Source organism: Paralichthys olivaceus, chromosome 5, assembly GCF_024713975.1.
Source record: "Paralichthys olivaceus isolate ysfri-2021 chromosome 5, ASM2471397v2, whole genome shotgun sequence".
In the NCBI taxonomy this organism is placed as follows: domain Eukaryota; kingdom Metazoa; phylum Chordata; class Actinopteri; order Pleuronectiformes; family Paralichthyidae; genus Paralichthys; species Paralichthys olivaceus.
The window spans coordinates 2,001,845-2,026,793 of NC_091097.1; the positions used below are offsets into that span (position 1 = coordinate 2,001,845).

The 24,949-nt window shown below is 42.1% G+C and overlaps 1 protein-coding gene across 1 annotated transcript; it reads right to left on the reverse strand.

Annotated features, from left to right (window-relative positions):
* Window positions 1-2,408: 2,408 nt before the first annotated feature.
* gna13b (guanine nucleotide binding protein (G protein), alpha 13b) lies at window positions 2,409-24,761 on the reverse strand. Its single transcript, XM_020104341.2, has 5 exons — window positions 24,399-24,761; window positions 14,890-15,119; window positions 12,280-12,330; window positions 10,447-10,647; window positions 2,409-8,965 (listed from the first exon to the last, which is right to left on the reverse strand). Exons 1-5 carry the CDS (start codon window positions 24,679-24,681, stop codon window positions 8,594-8,596), a joined length of 1,137 nt encoding a protein of 378 aa, XP_019959900.1. The 5' UTR covers window positions 24,682-24,761; the 3' UTR covers window positions 2,409-8,593.
* Between the last annotated feature and the right edge of the window lie 188 nt (window positions 24,762-24,949).

Sequence of the window (24,949 nt, forward strand, 5' to 3'; positions counted from 1 at the left end):
TTCAATGTGGGAGGGCTTCTGATTGACATTAACCCTGCCCCTTTCTTTAACATCACCCTCAGGATATCCATGTTATCTTAATTTAATAAACAAACTGAAGCTTACGTTTCCCACGTTACCCAAACCCACCCTTTATGACACACTGTATGTCAACTATGAATGTATTTCTTACCTTGAGACTTCATATTTGAAGGAAAAACAGTACAAACTGAAGGTATGGTGTTGAAAAACTTGACCTGTGTTGTTCCTCTGTTTAACTTTATTTAGATTTAGTTTTAGCATCTATAAAGAATTAACTGAAGAGACTAACGTGATTATAATTATGAGATCATTGTTGTAATGGTGTCACAAAGACAGCAGCAGTTATTCCAGTGTGAAACTTACCTCATGGATAAATTACTAAAAGTCTTGGTTCTGAACTGATGACCAGACTTACTGAAGCCTGAATCAGGTTTATGTGACACACAGAAAACAGACCATTCATCGTTTTGCTTTAGAATATTCCACATGCAGTATTTTTCAGGCTGAATTCCACTGACAGACCGTACAGAGCTGCGTTACATGACATTCACTCTGTGCTATTACAAGCAGTCCACTAGCATCCTCTATTGGCTGAACAGCAGTCTCTCACATGATCCAGTCGTCGTGTGTGAATGTTCAGTACATAAAACTATAAACCTGAAAATAATTACTTTGAATTAAAAAATTGATGAATACACACAATGTCAAAGTCTATAAACGCTGCAGGTGGATTATGTGTATAAATGTCAGTATGAAGTAAAAATACAGACAGTGTGCAGAGGTCCAGGTCAGCTTATGATTTATACTCAACAGCAGTAATCCTCCTTTCTCAGCTCTTACAGTCTGTTAAAGGCAGAGGCAGGTACATAGTTCACTGTTTGATTTGTCACATCTGTTCATTGGCAGAAATGGTTTCTAATAAAATAAAACTGAAGTGAATGTCCTGACACATTGAGCAGGAGCACTGTGCTGTGGCAGAAACCTTTGAGTCACACGTCACCCTGTTTTCTGTGGCGCTGTCAACTAACCTGCTGCAGCTGATGCTGGCGCTAATGTGCCACAATCACATCAGGGCTCATGCGAGGACAAAGAAGACGGAAAGCTGATGACATTTTTTTTTTATTGACTTTGTTCGTCACTCTAGTCGAGGGTTACGGACAGACATAAAACACATTGTACAGATTGTTAAGCCCTATGAGGCACATTTCTAAAGTCTTATTTTAAATGGAACAACTTTCTGGCTATATTACACTATTTCTAATTGTTTTTCCACTTCTCGTGACCCCCCTCCCTCGTAACATAATCAATGTGTCATCCACTGTGCAGTTGTACTACCTACAAAAACCTCATATAGGCTTCAGTGCAGTATTCCTGCCCAGACAGCATCATGCCACCATCTGACCTGGAAGTCTTCCTGTTCCAGGTGCACTGGTATGAATTCAACACTGTGATGTGATAGTGAGTGTGTGCAGTCTACTGTCAGAGTTACATACTCTCATTTCCTACTGCAGCTTTGTTTCCATGCACAGTCATGTGCACTGAGCTACCACAGCAGCCACTGTCTAATTCTCCACCTGATACCCCCCCCCCCCCCCCCCCCCCCCCCTGGTTTCATTGGAGATTTCCTCCTGTTAAAAGGAAGTTTTTTTTTCCTCTCCCTCTCCTCACTATAGGAACTGTACAGTTTCTTTAAAATGTACCACATATAATTCAGTGCCTTGACATAATGTGTGTTGTGACCAGGGTTATTAGTTAACGAAAACTAAAACTAGCAATGAAAAAATAATTTAGTTAACTGAAATAAAAATAACGAAAACGAAAAAACGAAAACTAAATAAAAACTACAATGAACAATGCAAAACTAACTAAAACTAAACTGAATTGCAGATAAATTCAGCTTCGTTGTCGTTTCGTTTTCCCCCTGGATCACTGCCTGTCCTGCAGGTGATGGTTACAGAATGAAATTAAAGGACTTGATAAACCATATTTGGTGTCACACATTGTTTCAGCTTCTACAAGTCAAGGCTTTCTCTTAATACCTGGAAAAACTAAAACTAAAACTAAGACTAAGTAAAAACTAAACTGAAACTAGTCGATTCCTCAAAATAAAAACTAAACTAAAACTACAAAACCACTTGTTGAACTAACTAAAACTAAACTGAAATAAAAAAGCAAACTGAAAAACTAAATAAAAATAAAAACTATTGAAAATTTCAAAACTATAATAACCTTGGTTGGGATTTGTCACTATACACATTAAGGATAAGAACAACATAGAAATCATTCATTGTATTTTATGTTTGACTGACTAACGGCTGCATGTGTAACACGAAAAAGAACACATGATGACGATGATACCACAGGGAACAGAGGAACAGCAGACAGTGTTTAAAAAAACAGCTGGATTTATTTAGGAGAGTAGAAGGGTAAGACAGTATAAGTTAGACTGTACATATCAGAAAATGCCAAAACTGGGAAGGAAATGGTTCCTGTGAGTTATTTAGTATGTGGACATCAGACTGCTTGTATGGCATAATAAAAAACACTATATAAAACCATTGTCAACATGATTGGACAGTAGAGGCAGAGTTGGAAGAGGAGGCACAAAACATCAGTATATTTGGCAGATCATATTTCTCTAAAATCATCAGTGAGTGAGATCATGATTATTTTGAACACATCAGAATATCAACTCACGGCTGTGGACCAGTGCTGTTGCATAGTTTGGACAATGTCGGTGACAAGGTTATTTGCAACCTCGCTCAGTGGAAAAATTTGATTGATCGTGTTCCAGGTCAAGCGCTGATGTCAGACACAGGCTGCAGCATAGAAAACCAGTATAAAAGGTTAAAAGGCAAAGTCAGAGTGTTAGAGAAGTGAGACACTGCTCAGCATGGAGCTTTGGGAGCAGAACTCAAACAAGGCCTCCTGGTTAAAGGCAGATCTTTAATGATCCCGGATCAGAAATAACAATGTCCACCAGATCCCCGGGTGTGACGGCACAGCACTCAGACATCTGTTCCCCGGGGCTCTGATCACAAGTTAATACCAGGTCTGAACAAGTTTGGGACAAACTGAACTGTCATGTTGAGCTGAGGTTTCAGTTTGGTTTAGGCTTCAGTGTGTCAGAGCCCGTCTGTGAAAAAGGCTGTCAGATCATAAAACTGACTTTACAGTGGCTGGTCCACTGAGGGACGAGCAGATGGAGGCAGCGGCTGCACGTTTCTCTGAAGATATTTAAATCCGTTCTTCCCTCACATGACTGCTTCTATGATTCAAGGTGACTCAGATGTATCTGGTTCACGGTATCGAGATGACAAAGACACGCAAAAGGCACAGAGATCTTGGAGGTTCAAGATTCCGGAGTGGACATTCACAACACAACACACAGTGAGCTATAACACAGCAGCAGACAGTCGTCTACGGCACAGCCACCATTGATCTGTTTGCAAGAGAAAAAAGAGAAACAGTCCTGAGATTCTGAATTTAAAGTCAGAAACACTGAGCTCGTGTCAGTCTCCGTCCAAACTGGCCTATCAGACACTGAGGCACTGGAAAGGATCACTCTCAACAATGTGCGTTCATCAAATTCTTCTCATCTCATAACAGTTTTTTCTTTTCTCCTCTGTAAAATTCAGATCCTTTTCCTCAACCCATCAGATAGTGGGAGGCAATTGAAAAACCTAAGTGCTATGAAAGGATGTGGCTCCTCTTTGCTGCAGGCCACTAGTCAACTGTCTGGCTGTGGAGTCATGACGTCATATTACTGAAAAAGGTGACGTCACAGAGGAGCAGAGACAGTGTAACACCAACGTCCACTCGTCTGCTCCTGCGTGACAGTTCACCGTCTGTGTATCTAAACCAAGTTGAGCACAGAGGCTGTATCAGGGTACAGGCTGTGACTTCATCTGAGACTGTGTGTGTGTGTGTGTGTGTGTCTATCTATAGTTATGACGGCCAATTTTGGTTCAATGCCATCATTGTGAGGCTGGTCCTCACAAATTCAATGGGCTGTTTGAGGGTTAACACTTGGTTTTAGGGTTAGAATTAGGTTTAGGGTTAGGCATTTAGTTGTGATGGTTAAGGTTAGGGGCTAGGGGCTATGTCAATGAGTGTCCTCACAACTATAGAGACGTGCCTGAGTGTGTGTGTGTGTGTCCCTACAGGCTTCCTTCTGTCCTTAAGTGATGACATGACACAGCGGTCTCTGAATCCAGACAAAGACGCCTCTGCTGGGTTTAAGCTTCAGGCTGTCTGAGTAGCAGCAGACAGGAGACAGTGTGTTTGTGACACACACACAGAAGCTGCTTCAGCCCGACACAGACAGGCTGACGGAGGGAGACTCATGCTGACTGGCACTGCAAGGCTTGGGGAAGTCACTGAGCTTTTGGTTGTCGGTTATCTTCCTCTGTTAAATTTGGAAACACGCACGCAAGCCAGAAATCAGCCACGTGACTTGCAGGCACCTTGTTGGTCCTAGGGACGCTCATACAGCTACCTGGGACACAGAGGATCAGATCTGTCTCCCATGAGTCCTTCTCAGTCTCCATGTCACTGATTGAGGCAGTTGTTATATTGTAATTGTTGACTCAAAGCTAAATTGTGGGAGTGTGAGGATAAAAGAGACACAAACCATGACTGTGCTTTAAACAGAAATAAAGCTGAAGTGTGGGACCCAGAGAAGAGAAGACTAATCATCTGTGACGTGAGCTGCTGAAGCAGCAACCGCTGATGTTAGATTTTGTAGATTGACACATGCTCCTTGATGCCTGTTGATGCCATTCGTAGTCTGAGACTAAATTACAAATCAGACTACAATTCCTATTGGCTGCCATTCATTTTGACACAGTATCAAAATCCCAAAACACATTTCAACTGTGTATTCCAATGACTATTGATGGAAGACATGACAGCTACCTTGAGAGCAGCACAAATATCTGGAACATCCCCCTAGTGGCTGGCTGCAGTATAGGACGTGGATCAAACTAAGTCAAAGCACATGCATAATAAAAGATGTGTCTGTTATTTTAGGTAGTTCTTATCATACTGTTGATTCGTGTTACTGAGAAGTTTGGTTTTAATTTATTATTTGATGCTATAAAAACTAGAAATACCGCACTGTGGTTGTATGCCTCCACCACCCATTGCAGTTTCCATCTACACCATTTTTTCCCCCCAGAATCGTTTAAATGTCACTGTGACCTTTGACCACCACAATCTAATCATGTCATCCTCGAGTCCAGGTTAGCAAATTTGAAAACAAGGCTTTCTTGACAGATGTACAACCTAAAAAACATGACGCTCCCACTGCCTGTTCCAGGCGCAGAGGAATAAAAACCAAATGAGACGTCATGACTGACTTGTGATTGGTCGGGCAAATGTATGGGTGAGACCTCGATGACGTGGCCCCAACTACTGCATAGACTCCGCATGACATCACCAGCTCAAAATTGTAGCAACTGTATCCGAAAGATTTTGGCTTCATGTTAGTACATCACAGTGACCATGATGTCTGCATTACTGTTTGGCTGATACATGCTCAGACATGGGTTAACGACAGTGGATCTCTGGATAACAATATGTAAAGTGAATTAAAAAAACAAAAGGTAAAATGTGCAGCTACACTGGTTGCTTGGGTCTTTAAAAGACTAAATCCACTTTCCTTGAGTTACAGTAACTTAATTACAGAGCCAAGCATTATGTACACTCTCTGATGGTCATGTTAAACTTGTATATCAGAGTTAAACTCTTGATTAGGGTTGGAATTTAAAAAAACAATCAAGGGCATGTAATTGACAGTAGTTGGGTTATTACTCAGCCTCTAAAAAGACACGAATAAAACCTTTAGTCGTGTTGGTGCAGCTCAACAAACTGGCTTTGCCTCACGTCCTCTTAAAGGCTCACTATGTTCCACAAGTTAAACGAGTCAAACTCGAGCTGTTACGACCCTGTGCAAAATCAAACTGAGACAGAAGACTAAAGGGGGCCGAGACACATCCAGTGTAGACACGGGGTAAGACATGTGTAACCACCTGTCAGAGGAGGCGGGAGTGTCCGTGTCTGTGGGATCACAGGGGCATGTTACAGGAGAAACAGGGCATCATTCAGTCTTTTCAGTGATTAGCTGCCATTTCCAACTACAACTAGAAAGAGTTCAAAAATTGCGACGTAGCTGGGCTGGTTTATATTGGAACGTCTGTGTTCCCACACAGACACTAGACTGTGAGCTTAAACAATATGAGCATTTCTGTTGATGGGGGAGACACAACAGCTCAACCACAGGCCATCTTCATGACATTAGGGGCTTGTGGTATTACCTTATTAGCATCCATTAACATCTGCTGAAGTGTTAGCATGAACCAGTGGAACCAGCTACCTGGAGGTGTTCATGCTCTGGACACAACTGGAGGAGGCAGATTAATGGGGCATCAACACGAGCCACCAGATGTCTGTTTTAGTTTTAAATTAACACCATCCAAAAGAACCCCACTCGTACTTAGACATCTATGTGGAGGCGTTACATCAACTCTTCAAGATGAGAGTGAGGTTGGTGTGAGATTCATTACAGCGAATTAGACATTAGAAAATTAGCTAAGAGGACAATGTGAACTACACATAACCTGTATACTGCAGTGAAAGCGTCCAGGAACATACAGGCTGGTCTTATCCCTTTGCTTTTTAGGTCAGGGTGTGTGGAGGGCAAAGACGGACAGGATCAACAGGTACCTTCTCAGACAGCAAACCAGAGGTTGAGCCACCTCCTCACTCCTTGAATTATACACCTAAGGTGGTAAGATCAAATGGAAAGATAAGACATGCAGGCTTGGATGTGAGATTCCACAGGGCTAGAGAATAAATATGGCCATTTTCAACCTTAATCACCTCCTCCATCACCAGCCATTAACTAAATGGCCAAAGCATCTCAACAGCACCAACATTTAAACTACATTATGACTGATGTAATTTCAGGCTTAAACTTGTGCATTGTTTGCCCCAAAAAGGAAAAAAAGGATTTTCCAATGAAAGCACAACAGACGCAGTGTATTCTTGGTATTAGCATGAGATCTGTTTATGTTATGTGTATGATGAATAGATTTATTAATGCTGCTAGTCTACCCAGGTTATGCTGGGTGAGGCTTTAATTAGCCACTGGAAAATAGTGATTAACATCGTTATCGATTCATGAAAGCTGATGTCATCTCATGTCTTGTTTTCTTCATACAAAGAATATTCAGTTCACTAAATTAGATTAAGACACACAAGTCCCCACATTTGAAACCATAAAATTTTGACATCTTGGTTGAAAACTCTGATTTCTTATCAAAGAGAAATCAAAGGAATGTGGGTAACAACATGACTTCATGTCAGATGTAAATGTAAACATCTGTGGTCGGCCACGTACAGATCACAAGTTAATACCAGGAAGGAAAGTGGGTCACCAGCTTCTTATAGTCCAGAGCCTGATGGTAAAATGGGTTCCAGGTTGAAAATGGCCACAGTTTTTCAGACCAGTCTTTTCTGCTGACACACAGTGAAAAGACCCTGTAATAATTGACTTGTGGAGGGGCATAGGCAGGGCTCTGGCTTCAAATCACAGAGAAGTGGTTTACGATGTGCCCTGAGAATAACTTAAATATGATGCGTCATGATGAACCCTGCACTATCTAGCCTGATGGCACGGTGGTTTATTGTGTTTGTTTGTGCTCTCTCATCCCCAAAACTAATGGTAACAGAGTCCATCAGCAGTCACCCATCCACATGTGTAAACCCTCATAAAATATAAGTTAAAGGAAAATGCATAGGTACATACAGTATATTCATAGACTAGAAAAAGAAACTAAATGATTAGAAAACTAGTGGACTTCCTATCTGTGTGTGTGTGTGTGTGTGTGTGTGTGTGTGTGTGTGTGTGTGTGTGTGTGTTCTGTTCTTTCCTGTTTCACTGCTCTCAGAAGAAAACCCCACCCCAGCCTGGTGATGTCATGATTAAGCTCCGGCGGAAAGCAGATGTAAACCCAACAAAAAAAACAAAAGGTCTGTTCTGCAAAAGGAAGGCGACATCTGGCAACAGAGCTGCTGACATCGCCGGCGCCTGCAGGTGGCTTTAACCGCTACTCAGCGACGCCAGTTTCAAACAAGCCCCTCCCAATCCCCATCAACAGTGGTCAGAGCAGCATGGAATTAAAGGGACAGTGTAAGGATGTGAATCAGAGCAAAACATACAGGGAGGATATACCATAGAAGGTCGGCAAGGTCCACTGTAGAGTGTGGAACCAGGGGGCAGAGGTCATTTACAGTGGTTTTAAGGGTCAGAGGGTGATCGGAGCTCTGAGTCAAAAGCAGCCGTTATAAGTCACAGTGAACAAGCTCAGTAAGGCAGAGAGCAAGCGTGGGGGGGTGGATGGGGGGAATGGCGGTAGTAGTGGTGGCTTTAATACACAGTCAAAGTTCAAAAGTGACACTGCCTGGTCCGTTAACAGGCCGGCGGTGGGGGGCGGGTAAGGAAAAAGGCACCTTGACATCCACTTTTCATTTGCCTTCACCCCTCCCTCCCTCCTCCTGGTCAGTCCCTTCACTGCAGCATTAGCTGCTTGAGGTTATCGTGAAGGATGGTGTCCTTGACGTCACGGAACACCAGACGGATATTCTCAGTGTTGATGGCCGTGGTGAAGTGGTGGTAGAGCGGCTTCTGCTGCTGCTCGCGGCGTTTTTTGCGAAAGCATTCCACCAGGAAGCGCTGGACGTCTGCCAGGCTTGTGGGGTCACCCGAGAACTCAGGGAAGTAGTCTTTGATGGACACCTGCTTCACCTTCTCCTCCAGCAGGTCTGTCTTGTTCAGGAACAGAATGATGGAGACGTTGCTGAAAACTCGGTTGTTGACGATGGTCTCAAAAATGTTGAGGGACTCGCTCAGCCGGTTGGTTTGTCGGTCTTCCATCAGCACCTGGAGGTGTCAGAATGCAGACATGTCATGTATGCTGGGGTCAAAGGTGATTGAGACAAAATGTGACTAATATGAGCAACAGATTTGTTTGTCGGCACAAAGGAGACAGTAGGGATTTGGCAAAAATAAACGATAAATAAACTTTACCTGCATTTCCCACCAAAAAGGTACAAGGTCAGAATGTAAGTTGTTCGTGTGTCATTCCTTTCCCCAAAAAAGTTTATCACACAACGTAGATTTTTTTTAAAAATAATTTGACTTATTACCCTATTTTTGTTTTTTCAAATGCAATGGAAACACAAACAGCAACACACAAGGAAGTTTACAGCCCATTTGCACTGCAGGGAGTTGAGGAATGTGATGTAGCGTGTGGCCTTTGTTACAGGTTCTGCTTTGCTTTCCACTGTTCTCTGTCTGTGTTCATGGTGTTAAATTTCAACAACATCCAATAATGATTGGTTGAGCTGATGTAACAGCACATCATATCAAAGACAAATACACAAACACACCAGCATCCACCATCTTACTACTGAATCTACATCCAGCTCGGCAACCAATACTTAAAAAAGAGAAACAGTTGCAAAGACTTGATGTAAAAAATGTTGTGTCTGATTAGTTCTTGTGGAGACAACACAGAACTGGAGTCTGGAGGTGTTAGTCAACAAAGGTATTGCCCTGGATTTCTCAGTATTTTGCAGAAGTGCACAAATAAGTTAAAAAAGCTAATACAGGGTAATTAAAATGAAAAACATTGTTTCAGGCCACACAAGGGCCCCTACTGGCCCCCCGCATTATTAAATACATTCAATAACAATAACAGCACCACTTGTTGAAGTGATCAGTTCATGCACCTACTAACTGACTATGCTAATCAACAGAACATCAGAGTTTGTGAAATAAAGTGGAAACACAGGGAGGAACCTTGTAACAAAGCATTACACATTTTTACAAGTTCAGCTTTTGGGTTGTTGACATTCTGGAGAAGAAAAGGGGCACAACTAGTTTCTCCAATTCATTAATTAAACATATTAAGTCTAAGCCCTTGGACAATGTGGTCAAAGGGTGTTTTTGTGTTTTAGTCAGTGTTTGGTTTAGTCGATGGAATGCAAAACCTCACTGTGATTTCTAAACAATGAATATTGAAATATTCATAGCCCACTGCCATGACATTTTTTAATCATCTGGGAAACCTTCATGTGGGTAGGTTGAGGATCACCGAGGTTATCAATACAAGAAGACTTGATCAACTCCCGAGTGCCGAAGTGTCCTTGAACCCCAAATTGCCCCCAAAAAAGTACTTTAAAGTGCTTTGAGTGGTCAACAAGACTAAAAAGAAACTAGTGCTATATATATACAGACAATTTATCTTGTTTAACCTTGAGTCATGTAAAACTACAGTCACTGTCAATAAAACAACATTCAGTGATTTTATTCATAGGTGCTTGTGTCTCAGCATCCTGCGGGGCTTCCGGCAGACTCACCTGATCATATTCTGAGGAGGAGACAAGAAAGAGGATGGAAGTGACCGAGTCGAAGCATTCAAACCAGCGCCGCCTTTCAGAGCGTTGACCACCTACGTCCACCATCTTGAAGGGCACGTTCTTGATCTCAAAGTCGTACTCGTGGATGCCCTTAGTGGGTTTTCTGGCCAGGAGGATGTCCTGCTGGTTGGGGAGGTAGTCCTGCCAACACATTGTGACACATAATTAGGCAGGTTTCTGCAGGTTTTACAGGTCCCATCTCCATCTATATCAACAAGTGCATATTCACGCTGCGTTGGTACATGTGAAGGTTAAAATATTACATATTTGTCATGGTTCTTTATTTACAAGACAAACAATCTCTAACCACTTACACACAATCGGTGTAAATTAAGAGTTTGAAAAAGAAATGCTGTTGTTGCAGTGCACACCTTTTCAAACCAGTGCACGATTTGGCGAATCCCTGTTTAACACAGTGCATTCCTTGAATAGAAGCACATGTAAACAAATGTGAGGGGATGCTAGAGAGAGTCAGTGTGTGTGTGTGTGTGTGATTTGAGCAGGACTGGATGGTTCTCCTCCCCATTAATGACAAGGCTTTAACAGAGCCAAGACAAATAAAACAAGTGACTCTTTGACTACATGAAACCAAATATGATGTAATATTATTCCCAGTCACGTTTTGAGTGTGTGTTTGTGTCAATATGCTCCAAGACAGATCCACATTCCTAACATTCCAGAGGTGATGAGTCACGTTGACAGGCCAGGGCGACACACACACAATGGAAATAAGATCCACATTTTTTTTCCCAAACACCCCTTGCACACAGGACTTCCAGTGCACTTGTTTGTGCGTGCAGAGGAAAAGAACAACAACTACAGAAAGACTATGAGGTAGAAATCCTGCACTGACAAACTTAAGTGATGTCTGAGTCACATTCATCAACAGCCGTGTCTAATTTTTTTCATTTTAGCCTTTTTAGACATGTTCTCCAGAGGATGTCTACACAATAATGTCCTGACTTTCTTTCACACGTGAACAAAGCATCAGGAGAGTCTCCCCTTATCAACAAAAACTCTTGAATCGTGTCAACTTTCCGACTTTGTCAGTGTCAGACACCTCTTTTTCATCCAGAGATGTCTGGATTGTTTTGATTGGATTAATTTACATAATATAATCATATGAATAATAGGAATATTATATTAGAAATGAAACGGTGTGAACATTTTGTATCACGATAACAGTGATCAAAATGATCAGTTATCAGTAGTAATGTTGGTGTTGTTCAAGGTCCAGTGTGTAAGATTACCTACCGGTTTGTTAGACAAGGCACTGACTGAGCAATAAGAACCTGGGTGGAGGAATCATACAGAGTGACAGGGAAACATTCGCTGGGTTTCTGTTTGCCATTTTAGACGGTCCTATGACCACATCTTCATCTGTTACCAAACAGCTCAGCTAGGCTAGTAGCAGTCTTTAACATACAATTTCCTGTCTCTGATGATAAAGCTGTCTGAGTCCAGTAGTCTGCTAGATGAAGTGATCACGATTGTGTGTAATTACTGTTTTGTAATTACTATGTGTAACTACTGTTCTGAGTAAGAGTCATTTTGAGGTGTGAGTATTTGAGGGTGTGCTGACAGGCAGATACATGGAGGAACAGTGAGTGTGGAGACATGACTGGAGACAGGAAGGCAGAAGTTTCACTTCTCTTTTTAAACACACAAGCGACAAACGTTTCAACAAACTGCCATCACACCCATCTGCCCCATCCTCCTATCATCCTGCCTGCTGGTGATTCGTGGAGCCTTTGCAGTGTGGGCCAAACTTACCGACTGCGCGAGCTTTTCCAAATTGTCCAGGAAATACTTGACGGACTCCCCCTGAGAAAAAGAGAAGATAGATAGTGACTTCATCGCAAGACTTCTGAGTTGAATATGACACATGGCTTTTGCTCTCTTCCACTTCAACACTGATTAATGTTGTGTGTTATATGATACCACCCTAAATTTGTAGAGCTGATACATAGAATATGCAGCTGGACTCCAGGGAAGTTAAGTTACACTGAAAGACTGCAGGCAAAGAGATCTGATCTAAAACAAGATGCAGCCCACTCACAGTCCAAGAGAAGGGACAGATGGACACTCCTCTCCCTATCCCACTGTCTAAGCACTCCCCTCTAACGTCTGCTCCCATGAGGCTTTCCAATATGTAGCTGCCCACTGCTCCGTGTGATCACTGCCCTTGTGTGTTTGTGTTCTGGGTACATCTACAGATGGGTTAAAAGCAGAGGTTGAATTTCCTGATTGCATGTGGCATGATTGTGTGCATGATTGATGCTGGAAGACAATGAAGGAAATCTCTAAATCTCTAGTGATCCCGTTTGTCCCGAGTTAAATTCACCACAATAAGCAGTTGATTATAACAGCACACACATTCACACACAGTGTGCTGATCTGAGCACACCGGTTGCCTGCTTTGTGATGTGACAGCTCGGCTCTTAATCTCTTAAGGTTCAAATTGTTGCAATTTTGGTGTAGAAAATTTAAAAATTGTGTCTATGTCTCATCTGCTAACATGGAGAAGGCAGGGCTTATGACCTGTACAACAGCCAGTTTCCAGGAGGCAATCCAGAAGTTTTTTTTTGGGAGATGTCATGTCGTCCACTTTTATATACAGCAATAGCTGTACAGCTGTGTAACATAACCATAAACATCATAAATAATAATAATAATAATGATAATAATAATGATAATATCTAAAACAGTAGAGAATCATAAGAATAATAGACTAATAAACAAAGAGCTAATTGGCCTTTGAATCTACTCCACACAACTGCTTGGCAAGCTCATGTCCCTGCAGGACAGTTCAAGATGCTTGCTGTGAAAGCAAGACCACGTTAGACCACAACCTTGTGAAAAGCCATGAGGGTGACATGGAGGAAGGAAGGGCGTGGGGAAGCAGAGGGACAGAGAGCAGAGAGAAGCAGCCCTACAGTGGCTTGTCTGTGTCTGTCTCTGTGCGCTCAGCAGCTGCAGGTCTGCATGGTCAACTGTGAGGAAGAGCCTTTATCTTTGACTGTCAATACCCGTCTGTAATCTCAAAGCTCCCTCAGCCTACACACAAGTACTCATTGAACTTCCCACCGTCACATACAGAGAGGGTTAATAAGTCTAATGGGTGTTAACTTAAGCAACACAGGGCAAAGACTGAAGCAGGGGTTGAAGGGTAACTTGATAGTTAGTTAGTTAGTATAGTTAAATTGAGGAGATCTGATCTGAAGTGTAGAGCTGGACCTGAATATACAGCAATCCAGATGTTCCTCAATTGGGTTGTTATTTAATATGGACCAGATGTTTTTGGTCTCAGGTTGTGCAGCTGATATAACTCACAGCAGTCAAGACCATGTTACAGTTTAGCTTGGCCCGGAAAGGTAAGACAAAAGGCAGTAGACCTCGGCTGTGTGGGAACACTTTAAATTGAGTAATGACAAGACAAAGGCAGTGCTAGACACATGCAGTTAGAAAGTGGCCTTCCTCAGTGGAACATCAAGCATGACAACTCCTTGTATGTAGTCTGTACATACAAGAATTCAATAAATACTAGCTAACAAACTTAGCTTAACTAAAGTCTTTTATTAAGTAGCCATAATGAAGCTGCTTTTAATCGCTAATTAAATGTGACACATGATCAAGATAGATCAAGCATCCAGTAAATTTGGCCCGGGACAAGCATGATGACTTTAAGCGGTTTCCATTGTATCTCTAAGAAAGAAAGGTGGACGACCAGAACATCACAACACTGTTTCAGCCAATCAGCAAGAATTCATGCTTGTGCAAGGGAGGGGGCAGCGGGAGCAAGGCAGAGGTCAGTCAGAAACTGTATATGCTTATCCTCTTTCTTGGATCAATTTTTAATTAAACACGTAGAGACAACGACCAGAAAAAGTGGCCTCAGATGACGTACACTGTCACTAATGCCCACAGACTACAGCTAACCCTGAAATCCCTAACTCCATTGATAACATTTAGCTGTTCAGTGGTGTCATTAAACATGGCAATTTATTCACTATAACAATGTGCAACTTCCAGCTGCTATTTGAACCAACCAACATCTGGTATACTTGCCAATTCTAACAGGCTAACCAGCTAGTTCCCAGGCTAATTTCTTGCTGTTAGCTGTTATTACCGCAGCTCAGTATAAATAGTTAAGAATCGTTTCAGGAATTAGTGTGGGGATTACAAAAAATCGGAAAGAATTGCAATACTTGTGTCAGTTGATTTTCATTTCAACTTTGTTACTTATATCTCGCAGTGCATTAATTTGTCAACAAAGCTTTAAAAACGCAAACTCTTGATTACTGCCAAAGCTCCATAACCCAAAATCAGTTATTGCAGTGATTCATTAGCAGCGTTCCTCACAATAGGGCACTATTTACTCACCAGCTGGAACTCCCTGCGGCGGTCGTAGGCATTCTGGATGCCCTTGTCAGCCCACAGGGCAAATATGGATGGCAAGTAGTGCTGAAAAATTTTGGGCTCCACCATGCCGTGACCGTGAGCCATCGCTGACCGGGTGTCAAACGCCATCATGTTGTCTCCGTGCCTCCGGTTAGACGGGTTGCCCCATGGGATGTGTAGCTTCTCTCTAGCATCCACCAACACTCGGATACCTGAAGGGACAGAGAGTTTTGTTCAAGATTATACATTACTCTCTACATTTCTTAAGACAGTGATCATATGGTGTGGACATATGATTCATGTGGAAGAAAAAGAATAAGTAGTAAAAAGAAAAATGTGAACTGGCATCATAGGAACACTGTGTTTACCAATATTCTGGTGGACTAACATCAGGGTGAAAAACCTCTACTACCAACTGTGTTGAGCCACCATTGTAATAATATTAACATTAAAATATTGGATTTCACGTCCCATGATGCAAATAAAGAGTGAGTTTCATTAAATCCTCCCCGACTGGTAAATGTACATGACTCCAAAACTTGTTGTCTTTAGTCTTTCAGTTATAAATATCAAGTCTCCACTGATAACATCAGTGATACGTTTTTCTTTCAGACTTTGAAAAGGCCCAGAGCCACAAGAGACATTATACAACTGGCGGAGCAGTGTTTCCCAGGATTCTTACATTTTTTTATGCAACTTTATGGGACTGTCCCTTTAGGCCTCAGTGATACTCCCTTGTGAACGTGCGCACAGACCACAGACACCACAGACTGAGCTAAGCGTATTACGCTAGTGTAACATTTTACTGAAAACAAGTGAGGGTCCAAGCGACAAGTGTCGCCTTTGTGGAGCCTCCAACTTGTGCTATTCATGGAGAATTGTCCAAACAACAGTTTATACTTCTTTCGGGTCTGCTGCATAAGACATGCACATGGATACATGTATCCATTAAAAGAACACATGCATGCATTGTGGTACCACAGGGTTTGACCATGACTGATCAGCTTCAAGCTTTATTGACGTGGAAATACCCTCTCAAGTAATATTCCCACTAGCGCTGCACAATATATTGAACATTTACTGTCATCACGATATCAACATGCACAATATACGTATCGCAAAAGAGTGCTTGGACTGCAATAAATGGTGTTCTATGTGCCATGCATACGCGCAGCACGTCAATATATATGGCCAATCACCCTAGATAATAAATTAAAGATATTCAGATCATTGTCGGAAGAAGAGAATAGAGACAGAGCCAAAAATTGCGAGGTGGAGTCAAACCTCGCTCCACCTCTACTAAATTCTATGCAGAAACTTCTAGCGATCACATTTATCCTGAGTCAAATTCATTACTATGAGCGGTTGATTATATAGAGTCATCAAAACATACGTGTAAACTGGGTAAAAACCAGTATACACATGTGGAACACTGGTACAATGTCTACAATCAGCCTCTGGGGTGGCACTACTTTAAACCATGGTAGAATTCAAGACAACAATCATTGCAGCCATAAATCTGATTCTGTTAAACAACAACACAACTTAATTTAGGTTGAGTGCAATCTACTGACGGCAGCAGTATATTGAGCAGAGATGAGGTGTTGAGTTTACCTTAATGCTCTGCACTGTTTCACCCCTTCATACCAGCCTCACAGTTTGTTCTGCAGTGTGTGTGCGTGCGTGCGTGTGTGTGTGTGTGTGTGTGTGTGTGTGTGTGTGTGGACAGCTCAAGGGTGAGTGTGTTGTGTCTGTCTACATATCTTGAGTTCCTGTGCTGAGATGCAGCTTTCATGCACTTTTCCGTCTCTGCTCAGGAAACAACACAGACACAGTAAAACTGGCTTTGGCTTTTTTAGTTGGGGAAAGAAAACAAGACACCAGAACAAACCTGTACTTTAATACTGACATGTAGATACTCTAAAGAGAGATAGAAATATTTGTAACTAGCAAAAAATGTATATATTTTTTAAGAGTACATTAAAGAACATTAAACTGTAGGGATGAATTTTGGAGGATGTCCGCAGAATTAGATTCTGACTTTCTCCAGAGTTTGCCTTTCACACATGAACAAAACAGTGGGAGATTCTCTCAGAACACCTGTAAGCCTTTTTTTTTTTTTTACTGTTCAACTGACGAACATTACTAAAACTGCAAATAGCAAAAACCTGCTTCTAGATCCTGTTGAAATCTGTAACTTGACAAGACTAACGAGTAAATGTGTGTCTGAGTATCATATGAATCAGTACAACACGTCAATGCAGACGTCAGTGAGTAAGAATCAATTCTCAGCTATAAATAGAGAGCAGCTCACTGAATTGTGTGCCAAACTGTTTACTTGTGTCATTGGTCCATTGAATTGCCAGAGAGAACATAACTGGCAGTTAAGCTTAATAGTGCTGATGGTGTAGTCGAAGTTTCTGCCCCTTTGTGTTTAAGTCCCTGATCATACCTGGTATTAGCATTTGTCTTGTGCTATCCAATTATAAGACAGCATTAAGTTTGTCTGTAAATGTGTCCTGAATCTGTCTCCTGTAAACAGATTCCACTCTCCCGCTCATTGTACTAATGTACACACGTATGCCATATCCAGTTTATCCAGTCTGAGTTTACAGAAGTGTCGGTATGCGTTTGAGAGCAAGAGAGAGTCATTATCATTGTTGATATTGTTGCCACAAACAAATCAGTATACGGGCAGTGAGAAGCACAAAAGTAAGTTGGGTTCATAATGAAACTGTAGCGGGTCACTCAGCTGAGTGGGTGGTCCTTCATACGTGGCCCACGAGAGAGTTGCATTTACGCAGCAAAGAAAATTTGGCCAAATGCGTCCGAGACCACCTCCGGACACTTTTGGGTGTGTTCAAACATGAACTTTGAGCTGACCACTTGTGATCGGATCCCACAGGACAGACGTTAACACCAGGTCTGTGACGTGCAGTCTAATCGGTCAGCCAGCAGCAGTGCGTCTGTTCCTGGACACAGACACCTGTTGCTTTTACCATTCAGTGAGTTATCGACGTACTACAGCATGGATAATAATCATTAACAGATGAGTGGTGAAAACTTTCAGTCGCAGCTTAACTAAAGTTCAGGTTCATCACATTAGCTGTAATCAGTCAAACTTTGCAAATGTCAGTTTGTTTGTCTCTGCATGCCACTGTCATTAAAAAAGATAACTTCAGTGCCCCCCCTCCCCTTTTTTTTTTTAATTCATTCCAATCACTCACACTGATCTTTATAATAACCTTGTGAATTAATATGTTTGTGTTCCAGGATAAAAAGGGGCATCGCTTCTTAGATATGAACGTCGTTAGAAGAAATACTGCATTATAATCACATTACAAACAGGTTCATATATCAACATATCAGATTTATTCAGATATTAATCGATGGTGTTGGATCATGAATCAAGGTCGTTACTGTCACTTTAACCATGATGTTCTCGCTGCGTATCTCCTGTGCGACTTTTTTTTTAACATGTTTATGGATAATTTGTGCCTCATAAATTATAGAAAGAATGAAACAAACTTAAAGTTATCCCTTCAGTACTGGACAGGTTAATTGTTACGGCACAGTACGAGACAACAGGACTAATGTGCGTCTGAACTAATTCTTAAGCAGTGGCAGCAACAATTGTGCCGCTGCTACAGAGGGCTGGCTGTCTTCAGGACTGTGTGTGTTGAGCTGCAAGCTACTGCCACAGGGGTGTAATGCACATTCAGTAATTCCATCCATAGCCTCATGTTTTTACCAGACACATGTAAATATGAGGAATGCTGATATTAGCTCGTGTATAAACAGTGCTCTGTCATCACTTTCACAGGGTCTTTTAACCGTAAAGTTGTTGAAAACGCAAAAGCAATGTTCCTTCCTGATAACATCTGTTGTGAACAAAGCAGCTCCTTGTTACACTAAACAATAACAGCACACAGAAATCTCCAGACCTGCTCTACATCCACCCAAGATTTATCAGTACAAGAGATCAGTGAACTAAAATCTGAAAATATGATTTACTATATTTAAAATATAAATAAATGTTTAATCAAGCTCAACTTCTTTATATAAAAAAAGTAATACATTTAATCACAATATTATAATGATAAAGGTACCAAACAGATACACAGTATCAAATGGTAGAAATGATAAAATCCTGTCCTCATTCCTCATCCATCCCTCGTTGTGTTATCCTAATTAACAAAGCTCAGTGAACACAAGTTGAGAAACTTTCAGAAAGGACAACAACCAGTGGGAGTGGCAGACACATAGTAGGTAAAGGACTGACACTGTGAGAAGGAACACTCTCCGGTCTGGTGGAACCAAAGGATCCTCTGGTCATGTATGGAGGACACAGACATGACACTTGGAATTGGTTGTGCTTCTCGAAGTTTCTCTGTCTGCACACAGGATCTCTGGCGCTCTGAATGAGTGACCATCAGGTTCTCTCTCTGCTCCTTCTCCCCAGAATCTCAACTCAGTCCAGTCTTGAGCTCTGCGGGCAGCTCCTCGTCCATCATGGTTTGTGCTCTGACTTACCCTATCGGACTAAATCATGCCCTGTCAACTGGATTTATCATTGGGGGATTCAGTGACACACTAATCATGGTGGATGATCTCAGCTCTACAAAGTAGAGTTTTCATGAAAGCGTTAATCTTTTTTTAACAACACAAAACTAACAGGTGTAATCTGTGTCAACAGTGCGTCAGACAAACACTCATCTGAGGCATGAAAACCCCCCCACACACCCTGACTGATGTAACTTTTATCCTGAAATGACACCGAAACAAGCAGTTTCCTTTTTGCTTTAACCACGTCAAGCATCAGTTACTTCCCCCCCCCCGAATGACGCTGAGCAAGCCTTTCCAGCCTGACACATCACACTTCCCTGTTATGCACTCATACACAGTTAACATGTACTACCCCCCCCCCCAATCAGCCACTGTAATGCTGCTTTCAGATTTGCACTGAACTTCAGAGATCCTTCGGACAGTCTCTGTAGAGGATATATGTGTGAATGCAAATGTCTGACTTAGTGCCTCCAGACTTTCTGCAGACTCTGTCCGGCGAGTCTTTTAGTAAAAGGTCTGCGGAATGTCTGAAGGAGCCGATATCAGAGCACAGCAGGAGATCCTGTGCAGGGTTCAGTGTGAGAGAGTGAGTGTGGTGATAACACTTCTAACACGCAACAGACACCAAAAAAAACATAAAAAACCATTTGAAATATCTCGGGATGATAAGGTTTTGCCACACCCGTAGGAACAAAGGTGCCGAGGGAGTTTGTGGTGACAAGAGCCGACGCTGGTGTTAATGTGAACAGGTTTATTTGTTCCCTCCTGCTTCTGCCTGCTGCACCACCCTTTGCCAAAACAAAGTCTGGACCAAATCCTCAAGACATCCTCCAGAGGTCATGTGTGAAAACAGTTTAACTTTGTGTCGCTGATGGGTCATTGGCGCCTTGTTATTTGCATCAAACGGGACAGAGCTTATCACCTCCGATCTCAGTTCAAAGAGTTGAGGGCTCCAGACTTGATATCTCCAGCAACATTTTCAAACTCAGCCTGACTGCAAGCCCTATTTAAGACTCCACAGCTAATTTTGCAACGCCATGGTGAAGTAGTGAGCAAAAAAAGAATCTGATTTGTTGTCACTTCCATAATATACACTCACGCATATAATGGGCGCAAAATACCGGTCTCCACAGATCAGTCACACATTAAAGAAGAGAGACACATACTAAAGACAGACACAAAACAAAGATATCTACTGCTCTAATGAGTGCAATGATAATAACTTATTCCCCATGAACTGAAAAAATAAAAAGGCCTTAATAGCAAACCATGCTCACTGCCCAGTTATGCTACAGTACAGTGGACCTTCAGAGATGCCCCCTCACACTAAACTTCAGGTTTTGCTAGGTGACTTGTAGACAGTGCCTCTGATCATCTGTAAAGTGAAAACTTCAAATTTCCACACAGTTGAAAGACACACCATTTAATCCACGAGTCTATTCATAAAAACCAGGGGCTCCACAGGTTACCTCTCCTGCACAGCTACTCACAGTAAACTGAATGATAGCAGACGAAGAAGTGGTGCAGGTGCTTGGTTCAAACTTAGTGTGGCCAACTTTACCAACAATTTTAAAGCATAGAAGTTGTAAATATTGGAGCAGCAAAGAAGAAGAGACAACCCAGACCAGATGAATAAAATGAGGATCTTCAAAGCTCCTTCTCAACAGATCATTTAAATCAGAGACATTTCTATTTTTTTTATAATTCTGTTAAGTGACAGTGATGTGACAAAACAGTGATAAAGTGTTATGCTAGAAATGTTTAATGTCCAACCATAAGGCTAGCAGATGATGCTTATGGAAAACCTTTTCAGAATCAGAAGTACTTTATTAATTCTGATTCGTTTCTAGTTTGCAACCATCATACAATCGAGTCATGTCAAAAGAAATCAACTCTGAGAAGAGCACACCCACCCAACGGTTTCGGTGAGATAATTTGTGTGACTGCTATTAGAGTGTCTATTTCCACTTTTGTGTTGAGGTGACAGAGTATTTGGAGCGACACACTCTGTAGTCAGTGTTAGCAGTATTAATTGACGTTAAGGCATATATCAATACATGCCTCACCAGCCCCAGTGTCTGTTTGATTTTCTACAGACAAAAGTTAAGTTTTAGCATCTATGCGTGTCAAAAAAATAAAAAGGAATATGTAAAATATCAGGCATCGATACTTAGTCTGATGCTGCAGATAAACTGAAAGTGTCTGCTCCTTGCAGCTGCAGCAGAGACACATCACAGACTGGAATCTGATAACCTGATGGAAGGACGGTTGACAGAGGAGGATGAAGATTTGGTGTTAAAGGACTGTAAAGACTTTTGAGAGAGCAAGCAAACAAGTGACAGTGATGCAGAGTGAAGCAACACTGCACAACTGAAAGTCAAAGATATTACACATAATGATGAGGAAGGAAAAAAAAACTTTCAGATCATTATGAAATCAGGACTAATTCGATTCTGAACAGCCGCGCCACAGTCTGAGTAATAAACAGGAAACGCTGCACACACCTTAGAGTGCCGTAAGACGGAGGCTGCCTGCAGCTAAATTGATCTCAGTAAAGCACTCAACCAATTCAGAGCAGACACACATTTATATATTTAGATATCTATGTGACAAATGATATGGTTTCCATAGCATCAAACTCTTGATGACTGAATTTTTTACTCCCCACAAACCCCCAGCTTGTAGCCGAGGCACAGTGCATGTTTAGAAATAAATCAGAATCCTGAGTGTAAATGACTGTGCCACATTAATAAAATATAATGTATTAACATCTCCAGGATGAGTAACCATATGTGTGAGACAACTCAACCGCCAATGAGTTCCCCTTAAATCAAACTACAGAGATGACTGATGCCAACACATGTGTCACACAGATACATGATTATTCAGGTTTTCCATACAAATGGTGGCAGGGTTCAGTAAATGTAACTAATTTCACAACATATTGTATGAAATATAAGTCAGTCCACTGAAAAAGTTTAGATGACCAAAATAATTGCTGTAGTGTATTGGACTGAGGTTAGAAACTCAATGATGTACAATAATAAACAAAAGACTATTTTGGTAGTGGGTTTTTTTTTTGAAGCATCATGGGGAAAAACACAGGAACAAGAGAGCATGCTTAGACAGATCGACAGACATGAGCTTGTTGTTGATAAAAAAAAAAAGAACTCTCCTTGTAGTTGATTTTCACAGTAAAAGCTTTCCGGAACAGATCTATCATGTTCTTCCATCTAATGCCATTTATCATCAATTCAACATCATGAATTCTACAGATGAGCCGCAGCAGGCACTTACTGCTAAAGTACTAAAAACAAGCTATGATGTTTCTTGTGCTGCAAGAAGGGTCGGTCAGTGTTTTCTGTGTTAGAAGCAGAAGAAGACAGAGACATCATATTCTCAAAGTCAATGGCAAAAGAAAAATAACTTTATATATATATATATATATATATAATAACTTGCATTTCATTAAGTTCATTTCGGTGACATAGTTTAAACATAGGGGGAAACTGGTGAGGCAGAACAGTGTTGGACAGGCAGCACAATCAGGTTCAACAGGACTAGGATAACCTATTTAAACTAATCTAAAGTAGTACTTGGATATTTTTTGATATCTCTCATTGACCTAAATAGCTCAGTGTCTCTATGTCGAAGCCTTAAATGCCTATGCCTATATGGAAAACCAATATTTCAATGGCTGAATAGCACACTGCCATGTAAACAGCATTTTCTCATTACCTTAACCAGAATAAGTCATACTGGGACCAGACAATAATCAAATGAATACATGTGGAGTATTCCGAGCATAGTAGTTGTATGAAAACATGCATATGTCTTCATCATATCATAACGTCCAATTGGAGTTTTTGCTAAATGAGAAAGAAAACACCCACAATGGTTTAAGGTAGCATCGTGCATTACACTTTACAGGTTGGTGTTTTAAAACTAGTGGAATGACAGGTCTGAATGGTGTAGTGGACATAATGGTGTGAGTCACAATCAGGCCATGCTCTGTAACATAGGGATATGAATGGAATATTCTATTAGCACCTCGTGCAAACACCATGATTCAAATATAGTCTGACGTCTGAACACGGCCAATAGTTTGAATACTGGAGTCCATGTAAGCAAATTGACTCGGGTTGATACCAAATGAGAACCGTCCCATGAAGCAACACGTTGATCCTTTTAGCTACATCACAAAGCTGAAGTCTGCTGAGGGCTGACACAGGGAGCTGCTCAATGTTGATGGAGACCGGTTGTACGCAAGGCTCTGATTCTGGATCAGTGATTCTGTTAACTCTGAGGTGACAGCTGAAATCACTGAGCAGCATGCTCCTCTGTCCATGCAGCCACGGAAACCAGACCCTTCTGAAAGCATTTCACAGGATGCTCTGTGAATCGGCACACGTCTTCACCGGTGGAGCTCAGGTCGCACTTTGACTCATCAGCGTGTCAGCTCCCACACAAGTTGACAGGCAGCTGGAGAGAGGGGCTGCCCGTGGCCTCGCGTGATGCTGGGGGGGGGTTTACAGTAAACACACCCCGGTGCCCTGCTCTCTGTGGCGGCGTGTTGCTGTGATAACAGCAGCCATGAGGGGCTGTGGGATCAAACCACGGCGAGCAGCGTGCGTGACCCGACGATAAGACGGAACACGTAGAGCGCGTGAAGCTTTGCTCAACAACAACACTGACGGCGCCGCCGCTCCCTCCGCTCGCACCGTGCACACAAACACCAATAACATGGGCGTTTCTTGGTAGCCGAGGCAGCTAACCCACGTTAGCTTTGTCGAACACAGTGGAGTGCAGGAGTGGGTCCAGCTGCAGCTAGCATGCTACCAACTTCCCACTCTTCGCACCCTGGAACAGGCAGCAGGCACACGGGCCACAACATGAACCCCCGCGGGGTCTCGGCGGAGCCTTACCTTTAATAACGTTACTATAAATCGTGGCTCGGAACTCCTCCTTGGCCTTTTGATCGAAGTCCTTCCCATGGATAATGCGCATCTGCTTGAGGAAAGTGGACTTGCCGCTCTCGCCCGCTCCAAGTAACAGGATCTTCACCAGCCGCTTCACATAGGTCTTATCTCGATGGATACACTTATCTATCTCCTTAGACTTCCGCAGCTGCTCTGCCTCGCTGCTCGTGAGGAGACAGTTGGGGAAACATACAGATAACAGGGAGCGGGACGGCAGGAAATCCGCCATCTTTGAAACAACTTCATCGATACAGACAGAGGAGGACTAGAGGCTGCTCGGCCCTGCCCGCTGCTGCGTTCACGTGTCGTAGGAATCCACGCAGCACAGCGGTCACCTCAACCTTCACCCTCCAGCTGAACTCGAGCTCAACTTTTACACTGGCTCTGTTTTTTCAGAAAGACATTCACATGTTCCGATCCACTACACTCTGGCTTCACAAAATAATTTACACAATTAAAAAAAAAAGCCAAATTGTCATATGTCCCGTTACCACGCC

Excerpts from the sequence above, each read along its gene's own strand:
- gna13b (XM_020104341.2), bottom strand. The coding sequence starts at position 24,681 with ATGGCGGATTTCCTGCCGTCCCGCTCCCTGTTATCTGTATGTTTCCCC. Across the intron at positions 15,120-24,398 it reads TTATAGTAACGTTATTAAAG|GTATCCGAGTGTTGGTGGAT; the intron begins GTAAGGCTCCGC and ends CTGTCCCTTCAG. Across the intron at positions 8,966-10,446 it reads CCTCCTCAGAATATGATCAG|GTGCTGATGGAAGACCGACA; the intron begins GTGAGTCTGCCG and ends TGACACCTCCAG.